Genomic DNA, 22,374 nt, shown 5'->3' with positions numbered 1-22,374 from the left:
TGTACCACTTATTAGATAGACAATTCTGTTCAAATCTGTTAACTTCCCTAGATCTCAGTGTCATAAGCTATTAAATGAGGATACAGTTGATTTGTATCAGAGGGCTGTCTTGAGAAAAGGGAATGTATGCAACAGCTATTGTGATGCTGTTGATGAATATGGTTGTGACTATTCTATTATTATCTATGATTATTCTTTGATCCATTAGTTCATTAAGACCAAAGAATGTAAATTTTTCATTAGTGGGTCTCACAGTTTAGTTGCTGACATCTCTGTAGATTAAGATTTCTTTTTTGCTCTGATCTTTTCGTGGTGTTTGTGCCAGGGATCAAACCCAGGGTCTCACACACACAAGGCAAGTGCTGTACTGCAGAACTAAATCTCTGGGTTTAGGTTCTTTAATGTCAGTCAAATTTCCCTTCTTTGACATTTTAAAATCATTCAACTATAATTAGAAACTTCATGTATGCTGTCCACTAGAAATAAATGATACTTATGTGTTTTACATATTTTAAAAATAGTTTATCCATATGTATAAAAATTTTTGCATGTTCATATGCAAAATTCTACTTGACTGCATTTAAGCCTGCAGTCAAGTAGAATTTATTTCTGTCTGATTTGCTTCTTATTATAACCTGTAGTAGATAGAATGATGCTCCCCCACAAAGATGATGACAGTCTAATTCTCAGAAACTGTGAATATGTTACCTTGCTAGCAAAAGAAATTTCATCAATGAGATTTGGCTAAGAATTTCAAGATACTTAAATTAGTCTACATTATCTGGATGGTCTTATCTGGGTAAATTTTCTTGACCAATATTGTCACAAAGAATATTGTCATAAAGAACTTTATGAGTTCCAAAGTCACTTAAGGAGAGACTTGGAAGCAAAGAAGAGAAAGATTGAGACAGAACCGGCAGGTAAACATATACTTCTATGTACCCTGAAGTCCTATTAATACCTAGATTTTAGGCATTCCGACCTCTTCAACTACAGAATAATAAATATTTGGGTTTTTAGTTTTAATTGGGGGCCACACCCAGCAATGCTCAGGTGTGATTCCTGGCTCTGCAATCAGAATTATTCCTGTAGTGCTTGGGGGACCATATGGGATGCCAGGGATCGAACCTGGGTTAGCCATGTGTAAGAAAACCCCCCACCCACTGTACTATCTCTCCAGCTTCAATATGTGTTGTTTTTAAGCCACAAATTTTGTGATAACTTACTTCAGAAGCAACAAGAAAGTAATATATAACTCTCCCGAGGAGCTACTGCTCCCATTTTCAAGTCAAATTAAAAGACAGGTTTAGGTCTAGATATATTGCTCAGAAGTAGAACACTTGGGTCTGAAGAGACCCCCCCATATGGTCCCTTGAGCACCACCAAGAGTGATCCTGAGCACACAGCCAGGACTAAGCCCTGAGCACTGCTGGGAGTGGCCCAAAAAAGACAAAAAAGGGGGAAAAAAGGAAGTAGAACACTTGTGTTGCAGAGATGTGAGGCCCTGGATTCAAACCCTGGTAACTCCTACACAAGCAACAGCAATAAATAAAAATCCAGAGCAAAAATCTGAGGCTTAGGGTGAACAACTTCCCTATTGAGATTCAGACTTAGAGAGTGTTTATGTGAGTGTGAGAGTATGTTTGTAGGCATATGCTTTTAGCCATATTATAACTGTCTGCTCCTGGTGAATTTCTCTTGCCTGGAGGTAGATTGTGATTCTACGGGAAAGTAAGCAGGAGAGAGAAAAGGACTGTGTGTATTTAGCAGAGACCCTGAGAGAGGAAAAGGGAAGAGATACGGGGACTCATAAAAGGCGAATGAACTTCTAAGTTTTGAAATATGAGCATCTTTCTCCCCTAAGCCACCTCAGGGCACAGAATGATTTATGCAAAGGTCTATTTAGTTGTTGATTTCTTGTTCTTGTTCTTCTTTTTTTCTTTTTTTTTTGAATTTTATTTTTGTACCACATGGCATAATTATACAGCTCCTTAGAACATTCTGTCGTCTGGGAGATTTTTTTACAGAAAATTTAGAGTGTAGGCTCACAGGAAATCAGCCAAGATCTGCAAGAAACTATATTTATACATATGCCAAAATGAAAAAAGTAACATAAAATAAGTACAAAGATATAAACTGGGCATTTTAGCTAAAGGCAACGAATGTGTTACCCTTAACATAACCGTCACATTGGAGAAGGTTCTAGAACTAAATAGGGTTTGGTTGTCGCACTGCGGAACCTTATATGTGTTTAGCCAAGAGCATATTTTATTGAATCCTTACAGCAACATCACAAGCTGGGAGCTTTCATTCCAACATTACCACCGAAGACCCTGAGGCTTGGTATTTTAAATTCCGTGACCAAGATCACACTGATACTTTGGAAAGACAGAACGGTGATTTCAATCTTCTTACTCCCAAACTAGTTCTCGCTGCACCTCCATGTAAGTTACTTCTTCCGATCTGCCTGTTTTATTTTCCTTCTTTTTTAATTTTTGGACCTACCTGGTAGTAGTTGAGGGCTACTCCAACAGTGCTCAGGAAACTATGCATATGGTACCAGGGATTGAATTTAGGGCTCAGCCACAAAATATGTGCTTAGCTCATTGAGCCATCTCCTGACCCTCAACCATCTTTCTTTTCTTTTCTCTTTTCTTTCTTCCTTTTTTTTATTTTATATTTTTCTTTTTGGGTTACACCTGGTGATGCACAGGGGTCAATCCTGGATCTGCACTCAAGAATTACTCCTTGAAGTGCTCAGGGGACCATATGGGATGCTGGGGATCAAACACGGGTTGGTCGGGTTGGCCCCGTGCAAGTCAAACACCCGACCTGTTGTGCCCACTCCAGCCCTCTGCTTTCTTTTCAAAAGAAGGATCTGAAACCTGCTGAGAAATGGCACTTATGTAAATTCTCAAGGAAGAGTACTTACATGTTTATGGAGTTACTCAGCCAATCATATCTCAGTGGTTTATGGAATCAATTGAATTATTTGAAATGCAGAGACCAGAGTCAACTTTTTTTTAATTAGAAGAGAATTAAATTCTAAAAATAAAATTATATAAAAAAATTACAGATTAGAAGTTACAGTAGAAGTTGAATATCAAAAAGACCATGAACATTAGGAATGGGTCTAGACACCTTACTAGCAAGACAAGAGTGGTGCTTTTTCAGCTTTTCTCATCCTCCCATCTATCAGAAATTCCACCTGGGGTCATCAGTACTCGAACCCTCTGTGACCCATTGCTAACTTTCTCAGTTACTGTCCTACTAACCAAGGAGCCAGAGAGATAGTTAGTATAGTGGGTAGGGCATTTGCCTTGTACTCAGTCAACCCAGGTTCAATTCTCCATTTTCCATATGGCTCCCTGAGTCCAGCAGGAGTGATATCTGAGCACAGAGCCAGGAGTAAGCTCTGAGCATGGCTGGGTGCGGCTACAAAACAAAACATAGTCCTACTAATAAACATTCTTGGAACTTTCTCCTAAAGGCTCTAATGACTGCCCCAACATGACCAAAATAAAGACTAAGACTGTTCTCGGTGCGATCTCTACTTAAAGGAAACTTGAAAGTTTTTAGGAAAGACATTTTGAAGGGGCCAGAGATATACAGAGATAGTACAGCGAATAGGGGGTTTGCCTTGCATGTGGCCACCCAGGGTTCAATTCCCAGCATCTCATATGGTCCCTGAGCACTGCCATAAGTAGTTTCTGAGCACAAAGAGAGTGGTTTTGGACCAAATCCCTGGGCATTACTGGGGGTGGTCCAAAAACAACAAAACAAACAAAAAGCCCCAACATCTTGAAGTCAATATCATCAAACCTATTTTTCTTTGAGTGGGGGAAATGAGAAAAAAAATTGTGATTTCCTTGTAACGTTACATATAAATAAAATTTGTAATTTTTTTATTTGTAACAACAGAGGAGGGGGAATTTGGGGTCACATCTGGAGTTGTTCAGCAAGTCACATCTGGAGTTGTTCAACATTGCTCAGAGTGATACTCCTAGCAATATTTCTGGCAGTGCTCTGGAGAACAAGCAGTATTGCTGATCAATACAGGGACTTCCGCAATGTGTTCCAGGCCTTTGAGGTAAATCCATGACCCCTCAAGAGTATCCTTTAGGAAGAAAGAAAGGAAAGAAGAAAGAAGGAAGAAGGAAGTATGGAAGGAAAGAAGAAAGGGGTGTGGGAAAGAGGAAAAGAAAGGAAATACACTGTAAAATTATATAAAGTACCTACAATTATGTACTATGTGTACTCTCAGATCCTTAGTACTTTAAAGAAACACTAAGATTTCACCTAACACTAAGGAAGGCGGAGGGAAAAAGACTGTTAGTAAAATTTGGTCAAATGATTGATAGTCACATGGATTCTAATTTAAGAGATAGTAAATGTCGGTAGAAGAGATACTCTAAAACCAGTGAAGTATGTGTTACCATTACAGTGGGCTTGTCAAGGCCGTGCACAAGAAAGTCCCTCTCTTTATCTTGAGTATCTCATGGAACTGAAGGTCAACAGAAGCAAGGATGGCAACTGTCTACCGGAATGAGTGGATCGACTTCTTGGCCTTCCATGACATCTCTGCATATGTCTTGTCCAAACTTTTGCAAGCATTTTCAAGCAATCCTAATAGCTGAGAGTACATGCTGTAATGTTTGACCAGGAGCTGGAATGTAAATGTTCTATGGCATCTATTAGAGGTCAAATCCTCATCCTTCAATCAGAAGTAAAGTGGCAGGGGAAGGTGGGGGAGGGGAGGTGTTATTGGGGATAGACAGAGAACCTGGTCTAAATGTTGGATTGTATAGCAGAATAAGTGCCTGAGTGAATTGCCCCCAGTTTTCCTCAACTTGTTACAGGCAAAGTCAAAATCACTATCTCCATTTTCTAGGTCAGAGTTTTCTACCATTAGAGTCTCCTTATGCTTCAATGAGGCAAATTCTAGTTAATTATAGACATTAAACACATGTATTTCTCTCCTTTTCTAAACTCACATACAAATGACATTAAATAGAGAGGCTAGTAGAAACTGGGTTGAGATGCACTGTTTTTTTAATTTAAAACTTGAGGGGAAGGAAAAAGAAGGAAAGAGAATGCAGGGACACTCCCAGATTATGGGGAGGGTTTCCTGAAGAAGGACTCCAGAGAAAGGTAGAAATCTTTCCCTTTTATATCTTTTTAACAAATGGGGTGGTGGGTGAACATTCCTTTATTCTGTTCCAAGAATGTGGGCCATTAGAACAGGAGACAGTATGATTATCTTCCTCTGTCCAATCATCAGACATCAAGATTATTTGTTTACCTAGTTTATCCAGGGTCTAAATCATCCAGGTTATGTCTCTTAGGTCCTTTGTGACATTCTATATCAATAATTTCCTTTCATTTGGACCATATTCCTAATCTTTTATCATCTTGTTCCTCTTATCCCCCCCCTTCAGCATGGGGTTCAAACTGTGGCAGAAGAACAGAGACAAAGAAATCACCTGACTGCTAAAAGAGATTGAAAAGGGAACTGTCCATAGATTCTCTATAGAAGTTAGGTAAAGTGTCCATGCTGGGCTGCAACAAATTCTAGCCCTGAGATGGGATAATAAAACTTCTGGTTAAAACCTAAAATAAAATCAACCACACTGTTTTAAAGCATACAATGGATTTGGCTCTAGGTACTTAGGTTCTGTTCAACATCTTTTAATTGTGATCTTGCTTATGTATTATTGCATTACTGGAAAAGAACCTGCTAAGAGATAAGAATAACCTCTAAAAGCCTCCAGTCTCTCCCATGTGATCCCACTTTCTATCTGCTCTAAAGAGATCTCCACGGCCTTATCCCTTCTCAAAGTCACATAATAAAGGGGGTAAACACTCACAAACACTGTGTCTGATCCAGGCCACTAAAGGACCAAATAAAGAACTACTTTAAGGATAGGGATGAGGGGTTGGGGGGCAAGTAGTAAACAAGATTATGGGTTTTTTCATTTCTTACCCACATCAATATTTGGCCCATGCCTCTTAAAAACCTCAATAAAAACTTGACTCTTTCAAAATCCTTTCAGATGTACTCTCTCAGCCCAAGTTTGAAATATATTTTCGTTATATTTTCAATTAAATTACATTTAAATGCATTAAACGCATTCAAATTAGAAGTGAGTGGCTAGAGATATCTTGAAACTCCTATCCTAATTTCATCCCCTCCCCTAACAGGATGAAATATCCTCTGAGTCTAAATGATCTGAAAAATATTGAAACTCCAGAACTGTTCATTCCTTTGCTGTCTGTCTCTTATGGAAGAAATATGGGAATCTTGGAAAGTTCTCTCTTAGCAGATTATGTCAGGGAACAAAACAAAGCAAAGCAAACAAAACAAATACCTCAATATTCCTTTTCTCAAGCAAGAGGCACTATATATTCCACCATGTTTTGTTTATTGGGTTTTCCTGTTTACTTTGGTTGCCAGGAAACAGAGCTAAATTTATTTCATGTTGAGTAAGAAAAAGGCTCCAGAAATCATTTCTTCCTTTCTTTACCCCTCCTTCCAAACACCTCTGATCACCTCTGACCTCTGATCACCTCATATCCATTTTTAAAGACTGGATTTCTATAGATAATATTAAGTTCCCTTGGAAGGATGCACAGTAGCTACTGTAAACATACACAAATGAAACAACTCTGTTGCTAGGTAACCTGCCAAAGTCTCTATGGGAGGTGATGTTCGCTCACCTGTAAGACTCATTCTTAGTGCTTCAGTTTAGTACCCAGTGACCCTCTTAACCCACCTCAAATTCATCTTCCTCTCTCTGCCATATTGTACTTGTGTTTTATCAACTTCAATCAGAACCAAAAAGAAAGCTCAATCACCCTCTCTCGGTGGCCCCACTACCCTAGGCGAGCAAAGACTTATGCTCAGTGCTTCACATGCTCAGCAGGACATCAAGCAGAGTGGGATCCATGCATCTCATAGAGATGAAGTTCTAAATCTCGACATAGAGATCACGTGATCACTTGACTTCCCGTTAATCATCGATTTGCTCGAGTAGGTGACAGTAACGTCTCCATTCGTCCCTGTTGCGTGCTAGTATAGCCCAATGGCGTCTGTTCGTTCTAGGAACACGAAGAACTTCAAACTGATCATTCAGGGTCTTGACGAAGAAGTCTGACCATCTTGTACGTGGGTGGCCATGCTGTCTTTTGACATCCTGTGGAATCCAGTCGGTAATGGCTCTAGTCCAGCGGTTATCTCCAAATCTCATTACATGCCCAGCCCATCTGATTTTGGACGCCAGATAAATACCTCACTGGCATACCTACACTACCTCCAGTACCTCCACTACCCAGCCACTGCCACACTCCAGGACACTTTCCAGACTGCGTGGCCACACGAAGCATCATAAGACACTTAATACCCATCTGCCAGGATTGCCGCACCATATTTGATAGGGTTCAGATATGGTTTGAACCATGGGAACACCTACTAGGGCGATTAGAGGCTGCCCCAAAAGCCTCTATCCCTCTTGGAGAGTCTGGCAAGCTACCGAGAGTATTCTGCCCGCAAGGCAGAGCCTGTCAAGCTATCCGTTGTGTATTCAATATGCCAAAACCAATCATTACAATGGGTCTCATTCCCCTGACCCTGAAGGAGACATAGAGATAAAGTTCTTTATTCAATGATTACAGTTTCAGGGACCTGAGAGATTGTACAGTGGAGTTCACAGTGCGACAGGGGCCAGAAAGAAAAGCAAGTAAGTCAACAGAATAGGAAGAAACAACAACCTCATTTCCTGTAGTATTGTAGCCCCACAGAAAGGATTCTTTACTCAGTTGAGGGAAATTTACCTGACAAGGGTAGCAAGCTGAAAGTTAAATCTGCAAAAAATGTCAAAAGTTCACTGGGTAAACTAGAAGTGGAGGCTAGAGGCTAATGCTTCTGTCTTTTGGGAGAAGGCCTTGTAGGCAGAAATGAGAAAAGTGAAAAATCAAAAGAAGTGACCAGAGAGATATCCCTTGCCTTGAAGGCACTTGCTGTGAATGAAGCTGACACCCTATATGGCTCCCTGAGCACCACCTAGAGAGATACCTGGATGCATTCGGGAGTAAGCCATGAGCAACAGGTGTGCCCCCAAATTAAAAAAATGCAAAAAAGAAGGGAGGGGAAGGGGAGAGGTGAGTAAAGGGAAGGGACAGGAAGGGAACTGGAGAGGAGGGGAGGGAAGTCCTATATATGGGGCATCTCTCTCTCTGACTAAATATATATTGAGCCAATATTTAAATAAAATCCATTTGAGAAGCCGGGCTTTTATTATATTACCCAGCTCCATGGGAACTACGTGTCTTACTCCTGCACCCTGTGGGGCTCAGAGAAGACTCTTTGGAAATGAAAATTCCAGAAGCTGATAATGCGGTTAGCAAGCCTAAGTTAGGGACATCCTCCTTAGCCATGGGAATGGTAGAATTTAATTTAATAGTTATTAATTGTGCCCCTGTGATGCTCTGGGTGCTGCAGCTACCAGAACAGTAAGTCAGTCATATGATTCAGTCATTGAATAATTAAATGAAAAAAATATATACTAATCAACCTCATTATTACTGCCATCCACTAAATCCTTGTGTAGTCCAGTCTTATTCCATGTATAATTTTATTTAACCCTCATGCCCGTGACATATTTGATATGCCAAACACAGTAACAACAAGTCTCACAATAAGACGTTACTGGGCCCACTCAAGCAAATCGATGAACAACAGGAGGACAGTACAGTGCAGTGCAGTGCAGTGCTAGAATTATAATCACAGCTGACGCTGCAACAACAGCCTCCAACTGCAATTGTAGAGGATCATCATTTGGAATGCGTTCAAAAAGAAACTAATAACCCCCTCCCGCATTGTTTTTCAAAAGCTGTAAGTGATAGAAATGAGTAAGTATTTTTCATAAGTTGTTTTTTAGATTCCAAGCGCAGATATTAGAACTTTTTCCTCCAGATGCATATAAAGAAGAGAAGAATTTGACCTCAAAAGGCAACCAGAAGCAAAGATGTTTCCACCGTTACCATGAACTAAGAGGCAGAGAAATATGAGGCCCGTGGAGAGTAGTAGCTAGTTTTAAACATGGGAAGCTGAACCGTGTGTAGAGGTGGGAAGTCACTACTTGCCTTGCAACAGAAATTCTTCTTCTTTCCTTTCCATCAGCGATTCTGTTCTGAATCCCTCCAACCAGCCTTTGCCAAACTAACTCTTCTCCATATTTGTCTTACTTACTGACCCCATCAAAAGTACCCACCTCGATGAGCCTAACCTCCTGAATCCTTGTTGGTTAAACATTCAGCAGTGCTTCTTCTTTCCTCAAAAGCTGGTGACACAAAGACCCGGGTACATGTTGGGTAATAAGCACTTAATCAGTTACAACTCAACGTGAAAAAGAAACTTCACATTTAGTGACTTGTCCAAGACCACGTGTTGAGAAGTGACCAAGGGAGGAGGGATATACTGCTGTCATAACAGAATCTAGAGCCCTATGATGTCTGTTTGATAACCTCCTTACGAGCTGTGTGATCTTGGGCAAGTTACTGAGCCACCCTGTGCCTGGGTCCAAGGGACTCATAAAAGCACCTTATTATCCAGTTGTTACGAGAATTAAGTGGGTTAATGTACTCAGCTCTAAGCACAGTCAGGCACAAAGAAAACCTTTCATAAATGTTAGCTGCTATTATTACTCTGGCTGCAAATGGGTTTATTAAATCTTCTCCTGCCCAGAAAAAAAATCCTTGGAAAGGTCGCAGCTCTGGCAAGTTGAGAAGCTTCCACTGAGTGAAGATTTGTTTTCTCTGCTTAATTTGATAGCTTGACACTTCTCTAAACCAACTTTCTCACAAGTACCTGCTAATGGCTTTCATTGTTTTGCTTAGAGTTCTTCTAACAAGTGAGGGTAACTTCTCATTTGCATCCTTAATAGGCAATTTTCAAAGTGTGTTGAAACTGAAGTTGGTTTTCAGAGACCCTAGAGTTTTCTTTTCTTTTTTGTGTTGTTCATCAAAATTTATATGGGTTTATAGGACTCACTATATACTCTCACTGTTTCAATCTTACTTGACACTTTCAGAGACTTGCTAGTGGGGAAGGTTCCATCTTCTTGTTTCACAGACTTGAAAACTCAAAGAGGACTTTGAGTCACTGATTCAGAGGGAGGGATTATTGCCATTATCATCACACAGTTGTTTTATTTAACAAATACTTGTAACACTAACTGCGAAGGGCATTTTTCTCAAAGCATTTCACACCTATTAAAGTAAACTGCAAGATAATTAATGATATAAATTTAGTCTTCATAACTCTATAGAAAAATACTGCTATTCCTATTTTACAAATGAGAAAACTGAAGCACAGAGACAGTAAGCAACTTCCTCAAAGTCACACTGCAAGGAAAGGATGAGCTGCCACCCAACATACATATATATATGTCCTTGGGTACACTCTTCAGCCTTAATGGATTAATCCAATCAACTTCCAGCATTTTGCATTCTTCACAGTCATTGTTTTGTGAAGAAACTTTTAGAGATGAGAAAACTGAAGATCAGGAGTATTGAGGCTAAATCTGTAGCACTGTAGCACTGTCCTCCCGTTGTTCATCTATTTGTTTGAGTGGGCCCAGTAACGTCTCCATTGTGAGACTTGCTGTCCGTGTTTGGCGTATTAAATACATCATGGGTAGCTTGCCTGGCTTTGACGTGTCGGTGAGATACTCTCGGTAGATTGCCAGGCTCTCCAAGAGGGGCGGAGGAATCAAACCCAGGTTGGCCCAATCAGCCATGTGCAATGCAAATGCCCTACCTGCTGTGCAATCGCTCTGGCCCAAGGCTAAAGCTAGGATTAGAATTCAAGTCTGTTGATTTTTCTTTGAGACAGGACCACGGCCAGTGCAAATGTGATATATAGCTGACCTAGATGAGAAAGGAGTCAAAAATACTTTGCCTCTCCTGAAAAATATTCCTTGTTCGAACAGACATTTTAAAACTTAACACTTTAATATTCTGTTACTTCCTTAACTGAATATTTTGTGTTTGTACCAGGACTAGCAATTGCCACCCCCCAGCCCCCTTTTCTCTAATAGGTCATCTCTCTTACACAGTCTTTACCATGCTGAGATGCTTAGTATTCTTTTGATAATGGAGTTTTGTGTTACAGATGCTAAGCACCTCAAAAAGTGGGAACAATGAAGTCAGAGACACTAGAGCTAGGATCAGTGTAAGTCAAAAAAAATCCAAAATGACCAATGGATAGATGACTTCCAACCTTACTGCAATATATTTGCACAGTAAATTCATATTGGTACCATGACAGTTTTTTAGCTGACCCGGTGACCTCCAGGAAGGGACTAACTATGATTTTGAACTTGGATGACATCTAGACTTTGGGAACTGAATACCCCCAGCCCACCTTTTTCTCTGAAGCATCATGAATACTCTGTCTCTTATTAATGTATTCCATTTATAAACTTATGATAACCTTGGCTAGTGTGTGGAAATAGTACTATTATCTCTGGATTATGCTCACACCCTGACTCTTTGAGTGTGTACTTCTAATAAGAAGAAAGTGTTTTTCTTACTTAGAAATAATGCTACTCTCTTTAGGTTACATTTGCACTTTGTATCAGTGTATATTGTGCTGAAATAAACCTTTATTTCCCTGACTTGCACTTGAATTCTTTCCTGTATGGGTCAAACACATCTGGTCCCTGGATCAAGGCTTCTCAGCATTAGCCCTGACTGGGGCTTCTTTCTACAATACCTTGCTGCAGAATGCTACAGATGGAAAATGGTGACAGTTTCTTTGTCAAAATCCCCGAGTGCTGCTGCTGTTGTTATTTGCACCAGAAGGACACATTCCCCCTCCAGCCCCCACCCCAGTACACCCAGAGAAAAATAACAATGCTCAGAATGCAGCTGATTCTGTATTCAAGCCTCAGATCTAAGCGCATGCATAATTTACTCAACACTGCCCTCCAGTCACTTAAGCTGAGGAGAGACCTCTATAAATTCAGGTTTGCACACACTAATTTATTTCTTATTTATTTTTCTGATACATATCTAGGGCCTCCAGCGAGCTGCTCTTACACCTGCTTGAAAAGCACCTGCAGCCCCAAGAGTGACGGGGGCAGGGAGGGGAACCCTGAAATAACACCCTGAAGGGAAATCTGGACTCCACAGACTGGAATTGCACAGGCAAAATGAATTTGTGTTAAACTGAGAGTAAACCGCTACATGCTCGCTCCACGCTCCCTTTTTACCTAAGGTGGAGAAGTTTGCTAGATGTCTCACTCTGCTGTTTTGCCTTTATGAGAAGCTCAATATCCAATATCCTTGCAGGAACATGGAGTTATTCTCTGGGCTCACAAAATGTCCAAACATAAGCACATTTTCCAATATATAGATATTGTCAGAAGGTCCACAGAATAGTACAGGGGTTAAAGTTCATACCGTGCCTGGCACTGTGGTTTCCCAAGCATCACTGATGTAGCCCTAGAGACCCATCCCCCACCCCTCCACACACCCAGCACCTAGGAGTGACCTTGGTCATCCAAATCAACACAGGGCCCCAGCAGCACTACATCCTTGGGACCTTGTACCACTATCCCAGTTGGCTGAGAATTACGAGTGGGATCACCAAAGCCTCTTGAGCACTGCTTGGGAAGTTCTTTCATGATCACCTCCAGAAGGCATTGTAGGAAGGAATGAAAAGAAGAAGAAATGTTGCCTTTTCTGGCCTGGTCAAAGAAGCTTAAAATTCATGTTCTAGGCTATGGGTGATAAAGGAGACACTGTCACAGTATGTAGGAAGGGAACGAAGGTGAATTGGACAAACAGAAGATGCTTGTCCAGAGATTTCCAGCTGTGGCCCAGAGAGGAAAAGTGAGTCATCCTTGGCCAGTTGGCCAAGTTGGCTTAAAATGCCCCCACTTGAGTCTCAGCCTAATTTGAAACCTCAGGTGAGTCTAAGTCCGAGTAAGAACTTGGAGTTAGCATGCTCTGTCCTTTATCTCCCAGCCACCCTACCCCATCAATTACCCAACCCTATGAGGGCTGCTGGGAACAGGAAGACTACAAAATTGAGGGGAAGCAAAGCATATGAACCCCAAAGGCATCACTGATGTGTGGATTCATTTTGAGCTAAAGGCAATGAAGACTGTGCAGGCTCAGGTAAAGCTTCCTTCTACTCCCTGAATTGCCAAAAAGAATCTAGATGGTAGGCCAGTCCCAGAAATGGGGGAAATATTTGTTCTCAATCTCCTTGGGATTGAACCCTCCAGTCAATCATATTCAAGGCAAGCATCTTACCCACTGGACCATCATTCCAGCCCCCTCTCCCTACTTTCCTTATGCTAGAAAAGTAAATAAACTTTAATTTCTTGTTTCTGAGGCTCCTTACTTTGTTTTTAATATTTCAGGGGACACCCAGGCATGTCAAGAGCTACTCCTGAAGGTACCCCACTAACTGGATCTGTTTGAAGATACAATCCAGTGAGGCAGTGCTGCTCAGGCCCAGAAGTGCTTGGGGCACTAGGGACATACCCAGCAGAGCTGGCGGGTGGAGTGTGCTGCAGAGAATATCAGGGATTGAACTCAGGTCCTTGTAGATGCAGAGCATGTGCCTTGGCTTCCACACTATGTCCTCAGCCCTGAGTCTACTATTTTTTTAATGGTGCTCCCATATGTAGATAATTATATTTGTTTTCCTCTGGCTAGTCTGTCTTTTATCAATTTAATGATAGGGTCAGGCAAAACATCTAGAAATAAGAGAAAATGTTTTCCATCCGTGAACATGAATTCCTGCAAATATTCAGCTGAAGGCCTGAACTAAGCATATGCTCTTCCGCAGTAAGCCGCTGGCTTCAGAGTGGCACCTGCAAGGTGCATGCTTCTGTCTCTGAACTACAGTGAACTGCAGTGACCCTGGGAGACAAGGGAGAAACATAGAGAAGGTAGACCTTAGTAGGAAAAAAATAGATAAAGGACCAAACCTGATGATCTTTTAGTATCTGTATTACAAACCGTAACTCCAAAAAAGAAGAGAGAGAGTAAAAAGGAAATTGTCTGTCATAGAGACAGGGAGTAGGTTAGGGTAGGGATGGTGGGAGGGATACTGGGGACATTGGTGGTGGAAAATGTACTTTAATGGAGGAATGGATGTTCGATCATTGTGTAACTAAAACTCAATTGTGAGATCTTTGTAACTATCTCACAGTGATTCAATAAAAAATTAAATTTAAAAATAATTAAAAATGTGAGGAAAAAAAAGAGAAAAACTCCTGCCCTTAGGATGCAGCTCAAGTGAGGATTGCTTTTTCTCACCATCATGAACCAACAATTTATTTCTCATCTATCATTTGTCTTGACAAAACCAAACAAAAAGTCATACTCTTGCCTCGGGCCTTTTGGGTGAAAACGGCAAAATAGAGAGGTCATTCTCTTGAAGGTCAGGTTCCAGCCTTCAGTCCTTGACCTTTCTTCTGCCTCTCTCTGCTGCCTTACAGGGAGTGGCTAGAGACTGGGGCCAGAGACTCACCCACAGAACATGAAGATGGTGCTAGAGGTGGCATCGTAGGGCAGGGGAAGCGTCTGTTGCAGGCACAGCTGCTCACAGCCGCCATTGAAGCCATCCGAGCAGTCGATGCCCTTGGAGTGGTCATAGCAGCCAGAGCCATCCTTCATGGGCCGCAGCTCCTCAGGGCACTGTGTGGGAAGAGAGCAAGCAGGTGGTTATGGCTCAGGGGTGGGGGAGCCCATCACATCCTCACCTCCCACCTCTTGTGCTGGGTACTGCAAACAAAGCTGGACAAAAGGAGTCTCCTTTTGGGGCTGAAGAAATATCCCAGGGGTTAAGGCACATGCCTTTCATGCACCAGACCTCAGTTTGGTCCCTGGCACCACAGCACCACACTATCCCTCCTCATCCAGATGCCCAAGCAGTGCTGCATTCTCAGTCCCATGCATTGGACCACTGGTCCAGTGAGCTAAGAATCACTGGGAGGGGCTCTGGGGCCTCCTGAACAATGCTTGGGAAGCCCCTCCCTCAATCCAACTCTGCAATAAAAAGTCCGCTTGGCCAACTCAGAGCTGTTGTGCAACTGCGAACAAAGTTCTTGACATTTTTGATCCTCAGTATGTCAATGTCCATACTGTCAGCATTTGCCCTGTAGAATTGAAAGAAGGAAGGAGGACTATGGGCAAAGTTCTCAGCTCCTTGTGGCTCATCAACCATAAAGTAAACATTAGCTGTTCTTAATATTAACATTGCAGCACAAATATAATTATATTTAGCATTAGTGTCCCTGAGTGTCTCCTGCTATAAAGATTTCTTAGAGAAACAGGTGTGTATTTTATTTATTTATTTATTTATTTATTTATTTTTGCTTTTTGGGTCACACCCAGCAATGCTCAGGGGTTACTCCTGGCTTTGCACTCAGGAATCACTCCTGGCGGTGCTCAGGGGACCATTTGGTATGCTGGGAATCGAACCCGGGTCAGCCATGTGCAAAGCAAATGCCCTACCCACTGTGCTATTGCTCCAGCACCAACAGGTGTGTATTTTAAAGTGCCCCTACCAATGGGTTTAAATACACACATACTCTCTCTTCCTCCCTCCCTCCCTCCCTCCCTCCTTCCCTCCCTCCCTCCCTCCCTCCCTCCCTATTTTCATCCTTCCCCCTTTCTAGTCTGTGATCTGAGCCAAGCCACTTTGAGCCTCAACCTTTTTTACTTGTTAGTGGGCAGAGCAATTATGGATTTGCTGCAATATATTGGATCATAGGGTGCAATCCTTAACTTTAGGATCTGGAATTATCATTTTATGTAAGTACTCTTCCTCCCTTTGTTGAAGGTGTCTCTTGCCCTCCATCTGGAGGTCTGGAGTCCTGAAGGACATCCCCATATACTCACAGAAGGAGTTATGTTCACACACAGCTAAATAGTCTGCTGGCCTGCTCTCTAGCTTCCTCCATTACCAACCTCTGACAGTCACCAAAATGAGTTTCCAAATCATCACTCTTAAGCTTTAATAGATGTATTTCAACAACAACAACGCAAACAACTCAAATCTTTCTTAGCAGATTGTCAAGTTTCCTGCAGGTGATTTCAACTTGTTTTTCTGCTCTCGTGCCCTTTCCTCTGACGTGGAGATGATTGAGCACACTCTATGATGCCAACCCAAAGAGAGCGCCACCAAGTGCTCTTGCTAGCGAGCCTGGCACCCAAATGGGTGAATGCTCTTAACCTACAGAGATAACGGGTGATTTACTTCATTTTCTTTTCTATCACTTGATGACTCTGAGCTCATTTTCTCTGGTTCAGCACAGGGAGAAACAGTTCTCATGCTCTTGATTTCAGGGGAGAAAATGAAGCTCTAAGATGTTTGTTTCCACCATCTTTGTGGCATTTCCTGTCTGGCAAGATGAAGACCCAGAGCCCAGCCCTCCTCATCCATCAATATACATCATGGGTAGGAGTGCCCTCTGCAGTTTTCTCTCCTCCACTGGCTGGCTCCCCCAGCCCCCTTCCCAAGCCATCATCCTGAGCAACATCAATAACAAATCACACATGCAAAAATAAATTTACAAAATCCACAATAACAAACAAAACCCAAAAGGTCATCTCTCTTGGAAATTAAATTTTGTCTAAGAAGAATTCACAATTACGAATGCACAAGAGAGTTCCCCAAGACATTTGAGGCCGGCGCCAGGAAGGGTGATGGAGAAAGAAGGTTATAAATGGCCTTTGTCAAGCAGCAGAAAGGTTATAAAACTGGCTACATTTTGTGCTTAAAAAGAAAAATCAATTTTCCATGTGAGTGAAGTGCTATACATATTAATATAAGCTCAGAGGAGTCCTCTGCTTTTCTGTGAACATTCCCTGTCCTACAGGAGGGAATCCAATCAGTGGGGCATTTGGAGCCATCTGATGCTACTGGGAGCTGGATCTGTCTGTCTGTCTGTCTGCAGAAAATCAGGGAAAAGTGTTGGAAAGACCCGCTCACCTTCCTAGATGACAGGAAGTACCTTGGGCGGGGTAATTTTCCAGTGCTGTGGATTCCCTACCATAGTGTTCTTCTAGAGTCAAGCATGATCTAGATACCTTCCCTGTGTTTCATTAATTGATTCCTACAGCAATTTCCCAGCTAGCATAGTAGACTGCTAATGGTTCCCAATGATCTCTCCGGAACCTCTGAATGTTAAAGATTTTGCAGATGTCATTCAATTACAGGAGGAAGTTATCCTGCATTACTCAGGTAGATCTTGATGCTATCCCAAAGATCCTGGGAGGTGAGGGGCACAGAGTCAGGGAGTAGTTCAGGTGGAAGTAGGTGGAGAGGGGAATGGGGTGGGTAGCAGCCCCAGGAGTTGGAAAGGCAAAGGCAAAGCATGACTTTCCCCTGAGTCCCTGGAAGGAGCAGGTGACATTCTGACTTTATAATATGACTTTCAGAAGTACATGAAGACAAAGTACATGCCAATGATGTCAAGCCACTCCATTTGAGGTGATTTGGGTCATCAGTAGCAACAGTCAAATAGTAACTTTATTCACATTTTATGGACAGGAGGAAGGGGCTGGGGCTGAGGCTGAGATTCTCAGGTTTTTTGGTTTCTGAGTTCAGAGTCAACTCCACGCAGGTCTCTTCTTTCCCCAGGTCTTAGTCACGGAGGAGCTTTCCGAAAGTTAGAACACAGATGGAGAGAGAGTTAATTTAATTTCCTTACTACAAATCTGAGAACTGGCAAATGGCAGGGTAAACCACCCACATATGGTCATGAATATGAGTAAGGAGTCCATGCTCCCTAGTCCCAATTGGCTGCTCTGCCTACTAAAGACCTTGCCCTTTATACTAATTTTTAAATTGAACTTTTGGTGATCTACAAGACTACAGACTCTCAGAGGTAGAGATCCATACCCCACTATGTATGTGACATTCATCACAGCCACCACCAATGTTCCAGCACCATGTCAATCCCCAAATGACCCCACCACCCAATTCCTCCAACCCCTCCTCTCTTTCCCTCAGTTCTCACTGTGCTGGGGAGTCAATTTTTTTTTTCTTGCCAGTTGGTTCTCTTTATTTATCTTCCACATCTGAGTGAAATCATGCAGCTTGGCCTCTCATTTCCTTATGCCATTTTATGGCTGAAAACAAACTTGCAGACCGGAATCCCTCATTGTTCCCCCACGCCCCAGTATGATTAAGGGAAGAAAGACAGAGACCCCAGAAGATGAAGATTCAGTTAAAAACAGAGGTAGAATTAGATTAGACCTGCATGGTCCACAGGCAAGGAAGAGACTGCCTGACTAAGGAAGTGGGTGTACCAGTCATCATCATAAGGAGCATCCCTCCCTCTGGCATATGTTTCATGCCTCTATCCTGGGAGTGGGTGAGCACAGTTTGGCTCAAGAATCCTATCAACTGAAAGTCCTTGTAAAGCTTCCCATTATTTATTGCTCGGCTTCTATCTACCTGACCAAAACGTTAGGTTGAGAGTAGGCAGGAATTCCTGGCTTGACCTCAGCTTCATCCCACACTTATTTGGACATAGTGTGGCTCCTGGCAATTACATGACTGAACCAAGTGTGTGCTAAGCAAGACCATCAAGGTACCTCTGTGTCTTCTTGGGTTTGAATCCAACATCTACCTTTGAGGCCTGGGGATGTGGCTCAGTATTAGAACACCTGCCCTGTATGCCACCACCACTGTCATGAGAGGGGGAAAGGCATAACAGAATATAAGCAAATAGGAGGACACATGGTAGGCTATGAGTTCGATCCTCAGCACTGTCAGCATATCACCAAGGGCAACAACTCCTGCCTCGGCTCATGTGCTCCCATGCATTGCAAACACAGCAATCCCCCCAGTGCATTTAACAACAACCACAAAGTTGCTGCTGAAAAGTGTCATAGAAATAAATGAAGAAACGATATAAAAGATGGAGGACTCTCTCATGGTCTGTCTTGGTCTCTTTCATCCCTTGCTTGAGTGAAGCCTAATTGCCATGTTATGAGCAATTCCCCTGTTCTCTCCCAATGATAGGAAACTGAAACATCTGGTCAGCAGTCCAGCAGGGCTAAGGTCAGTCCATAGTGCACTAATGGCTTTGGAAAGGCATTCTGAGTTTTAGTTGAGCCTGTTTAGCTGATGGCGGTGGAGGATGGGGGTTGGGAGGTGTTGTGGGGGTGGGAAGGGGGGGGGCGTGAAGGGCAGGTAACCCCTGCTGCTTTTGACTGCCACACTGTGCAACCCAAACATCTGCAGGTTAAGTCATTCATGAATCTCTGACCTTCAAGCATTGTTTGAGATGAAAAAAAAAGTGCTTCCTGTTTTAAGCAATTCAATTTGGGGATGATCTGTTTGACTGAAATAGATAACGAATACAGTGAGATATATGAATCACGTATTTAGCACAATGCTTAGCAAATGATAGCGGCTGTTATGGGTATTTTTAAGGCTTTGAGAATCTAGTGTGAAAGATAAGAAATCGACATGTCTGTCCATCTGTCAGATAGAGAGTTACAGGGCAAACATGGAAAAAGCACAGTAGAAAGTGAATGAGGCAAAGAAAACTCTGCAAGTATGGGTCTTGGGATGATCAGGGATGAGATGCCTCTGACACGAGGGGGAAGAGACACCACGAGGTCCCAGGCAAAGATGAGTGTGAATGCTTGCCCAGATTCAAAGGAAATTGGGTCTCAATTTTCTTTCCTTAAGTTGGGCAAGACTCATGAGAGACTAGGTCACAGGGGCTAAGAACAGGCATTGATTGCAAACAGGCTTGAGTATCTAGGCAACTGCTTTACTGTGTCAGTTTCATGTATAAAATGTGATAGTTCATACCTCTTTGAAAGGCAGAATGCCTGTTAGAAGCATAACAAAAACATCTGTCCCAGAACGTGGCATACAACAATCTATAAATGAAGGATCGATGAGTAGAAAAATGAACAAATGTTGAGGCCATCCCCTCTAGGAAAACATCACTGAAATGACTAATATCCGTTTTCTTTATCATCTGTGTGATAAGTCCTTTATTGGGTCAGTCAACAAATATCGACTGAGATCTTACTCAGAGCTAATCAAATGTGCCTAGTGCTGAAGATGTAATAAACAGCAAACCCTTGTGCTCATGGAGCCTGAGACTGCAAAGAATGAAATGTGAAAAGGAAAAAGAGTGTAATGTGATCAAAAGTGAACATGGAGAGAAGGGAGACTCCGGTGGAGTTTTTGAGCTAAACCATGATAATAAGAGGAACCCGGGGGCGGGGGGAGGGTGTAAATGAGAAGAATTCTCTAAGAAGGAACAGCAAGAATGGAAGTCTTCAGGGAGGGGTAACACTGTCCTGTCCATGGAACAAAGGAGGCCCATGAAATTGAAGTTTGGATATAGAGGAAGACAGGTCAGTCCAAGGTAAGGTGTGAATAGGAAGGAATTCAACCGGTTTTGGGGTGCAATACTGTATGTGTATACATAAAGGGTTTTTTTTCCTTTTAAAACAAATTTACAGCGCAACATTAATTTACAAGATAATGCATTGCAAGATACAGGTTCACACATTTTCTGTGCAATATCACTCCACACCCACTACCCAAAGTGCCAATAATCCACTACAGTCCCTTGGGCCCTCTGCAGATTTTCAGTTCTTTTACTTCCCTTTAGAAACTTCTGTTTCATATACAGACACCAGGAAAGTGGTTTGATTTTGCTGTCTGTTTCTTTTCTTGGCTTCTTTAAATACTACAATTGACTAAGCGCTTGTTTTTTTCCTTCTGATTTATTTAAAAATTTTTATTTTTGTTTTTGGGCCACACCTGGTTGTGCTCAGGTCTTAAGTGTGACTTTGCTCTCATGAGTCACTCATGGCAATGCTAAAGGGATAACATGGGGTGCCAGGGATTGAACCCAGGTTGGTCATTGTGCAAGGCAACTGCCCTACTCACTGTATTATTTTTCCAGCCCCTCCTTCTGATTTATTTTGCTTAGCTTAACCCTCACTGGTTTCATGCATATTGTCACAAGGTTTCATCTTTCCTTATAGCTGAGTATGGTTCCATTATGTCTATATGTGAGAAATTATCTATCCAGTCATCTATTGTTGAGCATTTGGTTGTTTCCACATCTTAGCTACTGTTAATAGAACTGCAATGAACATAGATGCGCAGGTATTTTTAAAATTTTTGTACTTTGTTATTTGGATATATACTGGAGAGTAGATCATATTTTAGATATGTAGATCTGTTTTTAATATTTTGAGAAAACACCATACTGTTTTCCATAAAGAGTGGGCCAAGTATGCAGAATTTATATATTTATGTATTTAAAATACACAATTGGCTATACTGTTGTATTGTATTGTATTGTAATTGTATTGTAGTGTAGCTACATTGGTCTACACTCGCATGCAGCAGGGACAAATGGAGATGTTACTGGCGTCCACTCAAGCAACTCAATGAGCAACTGGATGATAGGCGATAGGTGATGTATTTAAAACTTTTTGAGATAATTGTAGATTCTTAGGTAGTTTAATGTTATGTATCTTATAAGGCAGAGACATCTCATGTATTCTTTGGCCAGTTTCTCCTCTGATAACATTTTAGAAAACTAAAGTAAATATACAGTAACCAAAATGTATACATTAATAATCAAGATATAGTACCTTTCCTTTCTGCCAAGATTTCACCTATTTTTCTTTGAAACATCCCCCATCTGACTCCCTTCCTCATGGCTGACAGCCATAGCTCCCCTATCTGTAATGTTTGTCATTTCAAAGTCACATACATCAATGAGAGAGTATATTATTGGGGAAGGGGTCCTCCCTCCACTCAGCATTATTCTTACATCCATCCAGGTTGGTTGTTGCATGTTAATCAGATAGTTCCTTCTTATTGGAGAACAGTATTCCATGATACAGATGTATATCCACCCTTTCTACCTGTAGAAGGACAAGTGGACTGTATCTACTTAGAGACTATTACAAATACAATTGCTGGAAACTTTTGTGTGCAGGTTTTTGGGTTGAAGGCAAGTTTCTATTTCCCCTAGAAAAAATGTCAAATGTGTGATTCATGGGTGATAAGATAGCTGCATATTTAATCATATTCAATTTTATATAATAAAAAAAATCTTTGATTTTATTTTGGTCTTGAGATCACACCCAGGCGTTCTCACAGTTTATTTCTGACTTGGAATTCAGCTATTACTCCTCGTGGGCTGAGGACTGAACCTGGGTTAGCACATGCAAGGCAAATGCCCTACCTGTTGTTCTTTGGCCCTGAGCCATTAATTTTGTTGTTGTTGTTTAAAAACTACCAAACTTTTCCAGGCTAGCTGTACAGTTTTATCTTTTTATTTACTTATTGCC

The 22,374-nt window shown here is 41.7% G+C and overlaps 1 protein-coding gene across 4 annotated transcripts in view; it reads right to left on the bottom strand.

Moving 5' to 3' along the window:
- Nucleotides 1-22,374, bottom strand: part of ASTN2 (astrotactin 2) — a 1,072,177-nt gene that overhangs the window by 396,043 nt on the left and 653,760 nt on the right. For all 4 annotated transcript variants that reach the window (XM_056138490.1, XM_056138491.1, XM_056138492.1 and 1 more), the window contains one exon: nucleotides 14,549-14,715. In XM_056138490.1, coding sequence (XP_055994465.1) covers nucleotides 14,549-14,715 — 167 coding nt within the window. The remainder of the gene's footprint in view (nucleotides 1-14,548; nucleotides 14,716-22,374) is intronic.

This window comes from Sorex fumeus, unplaced genomic scaffold (assembly GCF_029834395.1).
Source record: "Sorex fumeus unplaced genomic scaffold, SorFum_2.1 ptg000129l, whole genome shotgun sequence".
NCBI lineage: Eukaryota > Metazoa > Chordata > Mammalia > Eulipotyphla > Soricidae > Sorex > Sorex fumeus.
The sequence above is the reverse complement of the archived record's forward strand: the minus strand, read 5'-3'. Positions and strand labels throughout refer to the sequence as shown.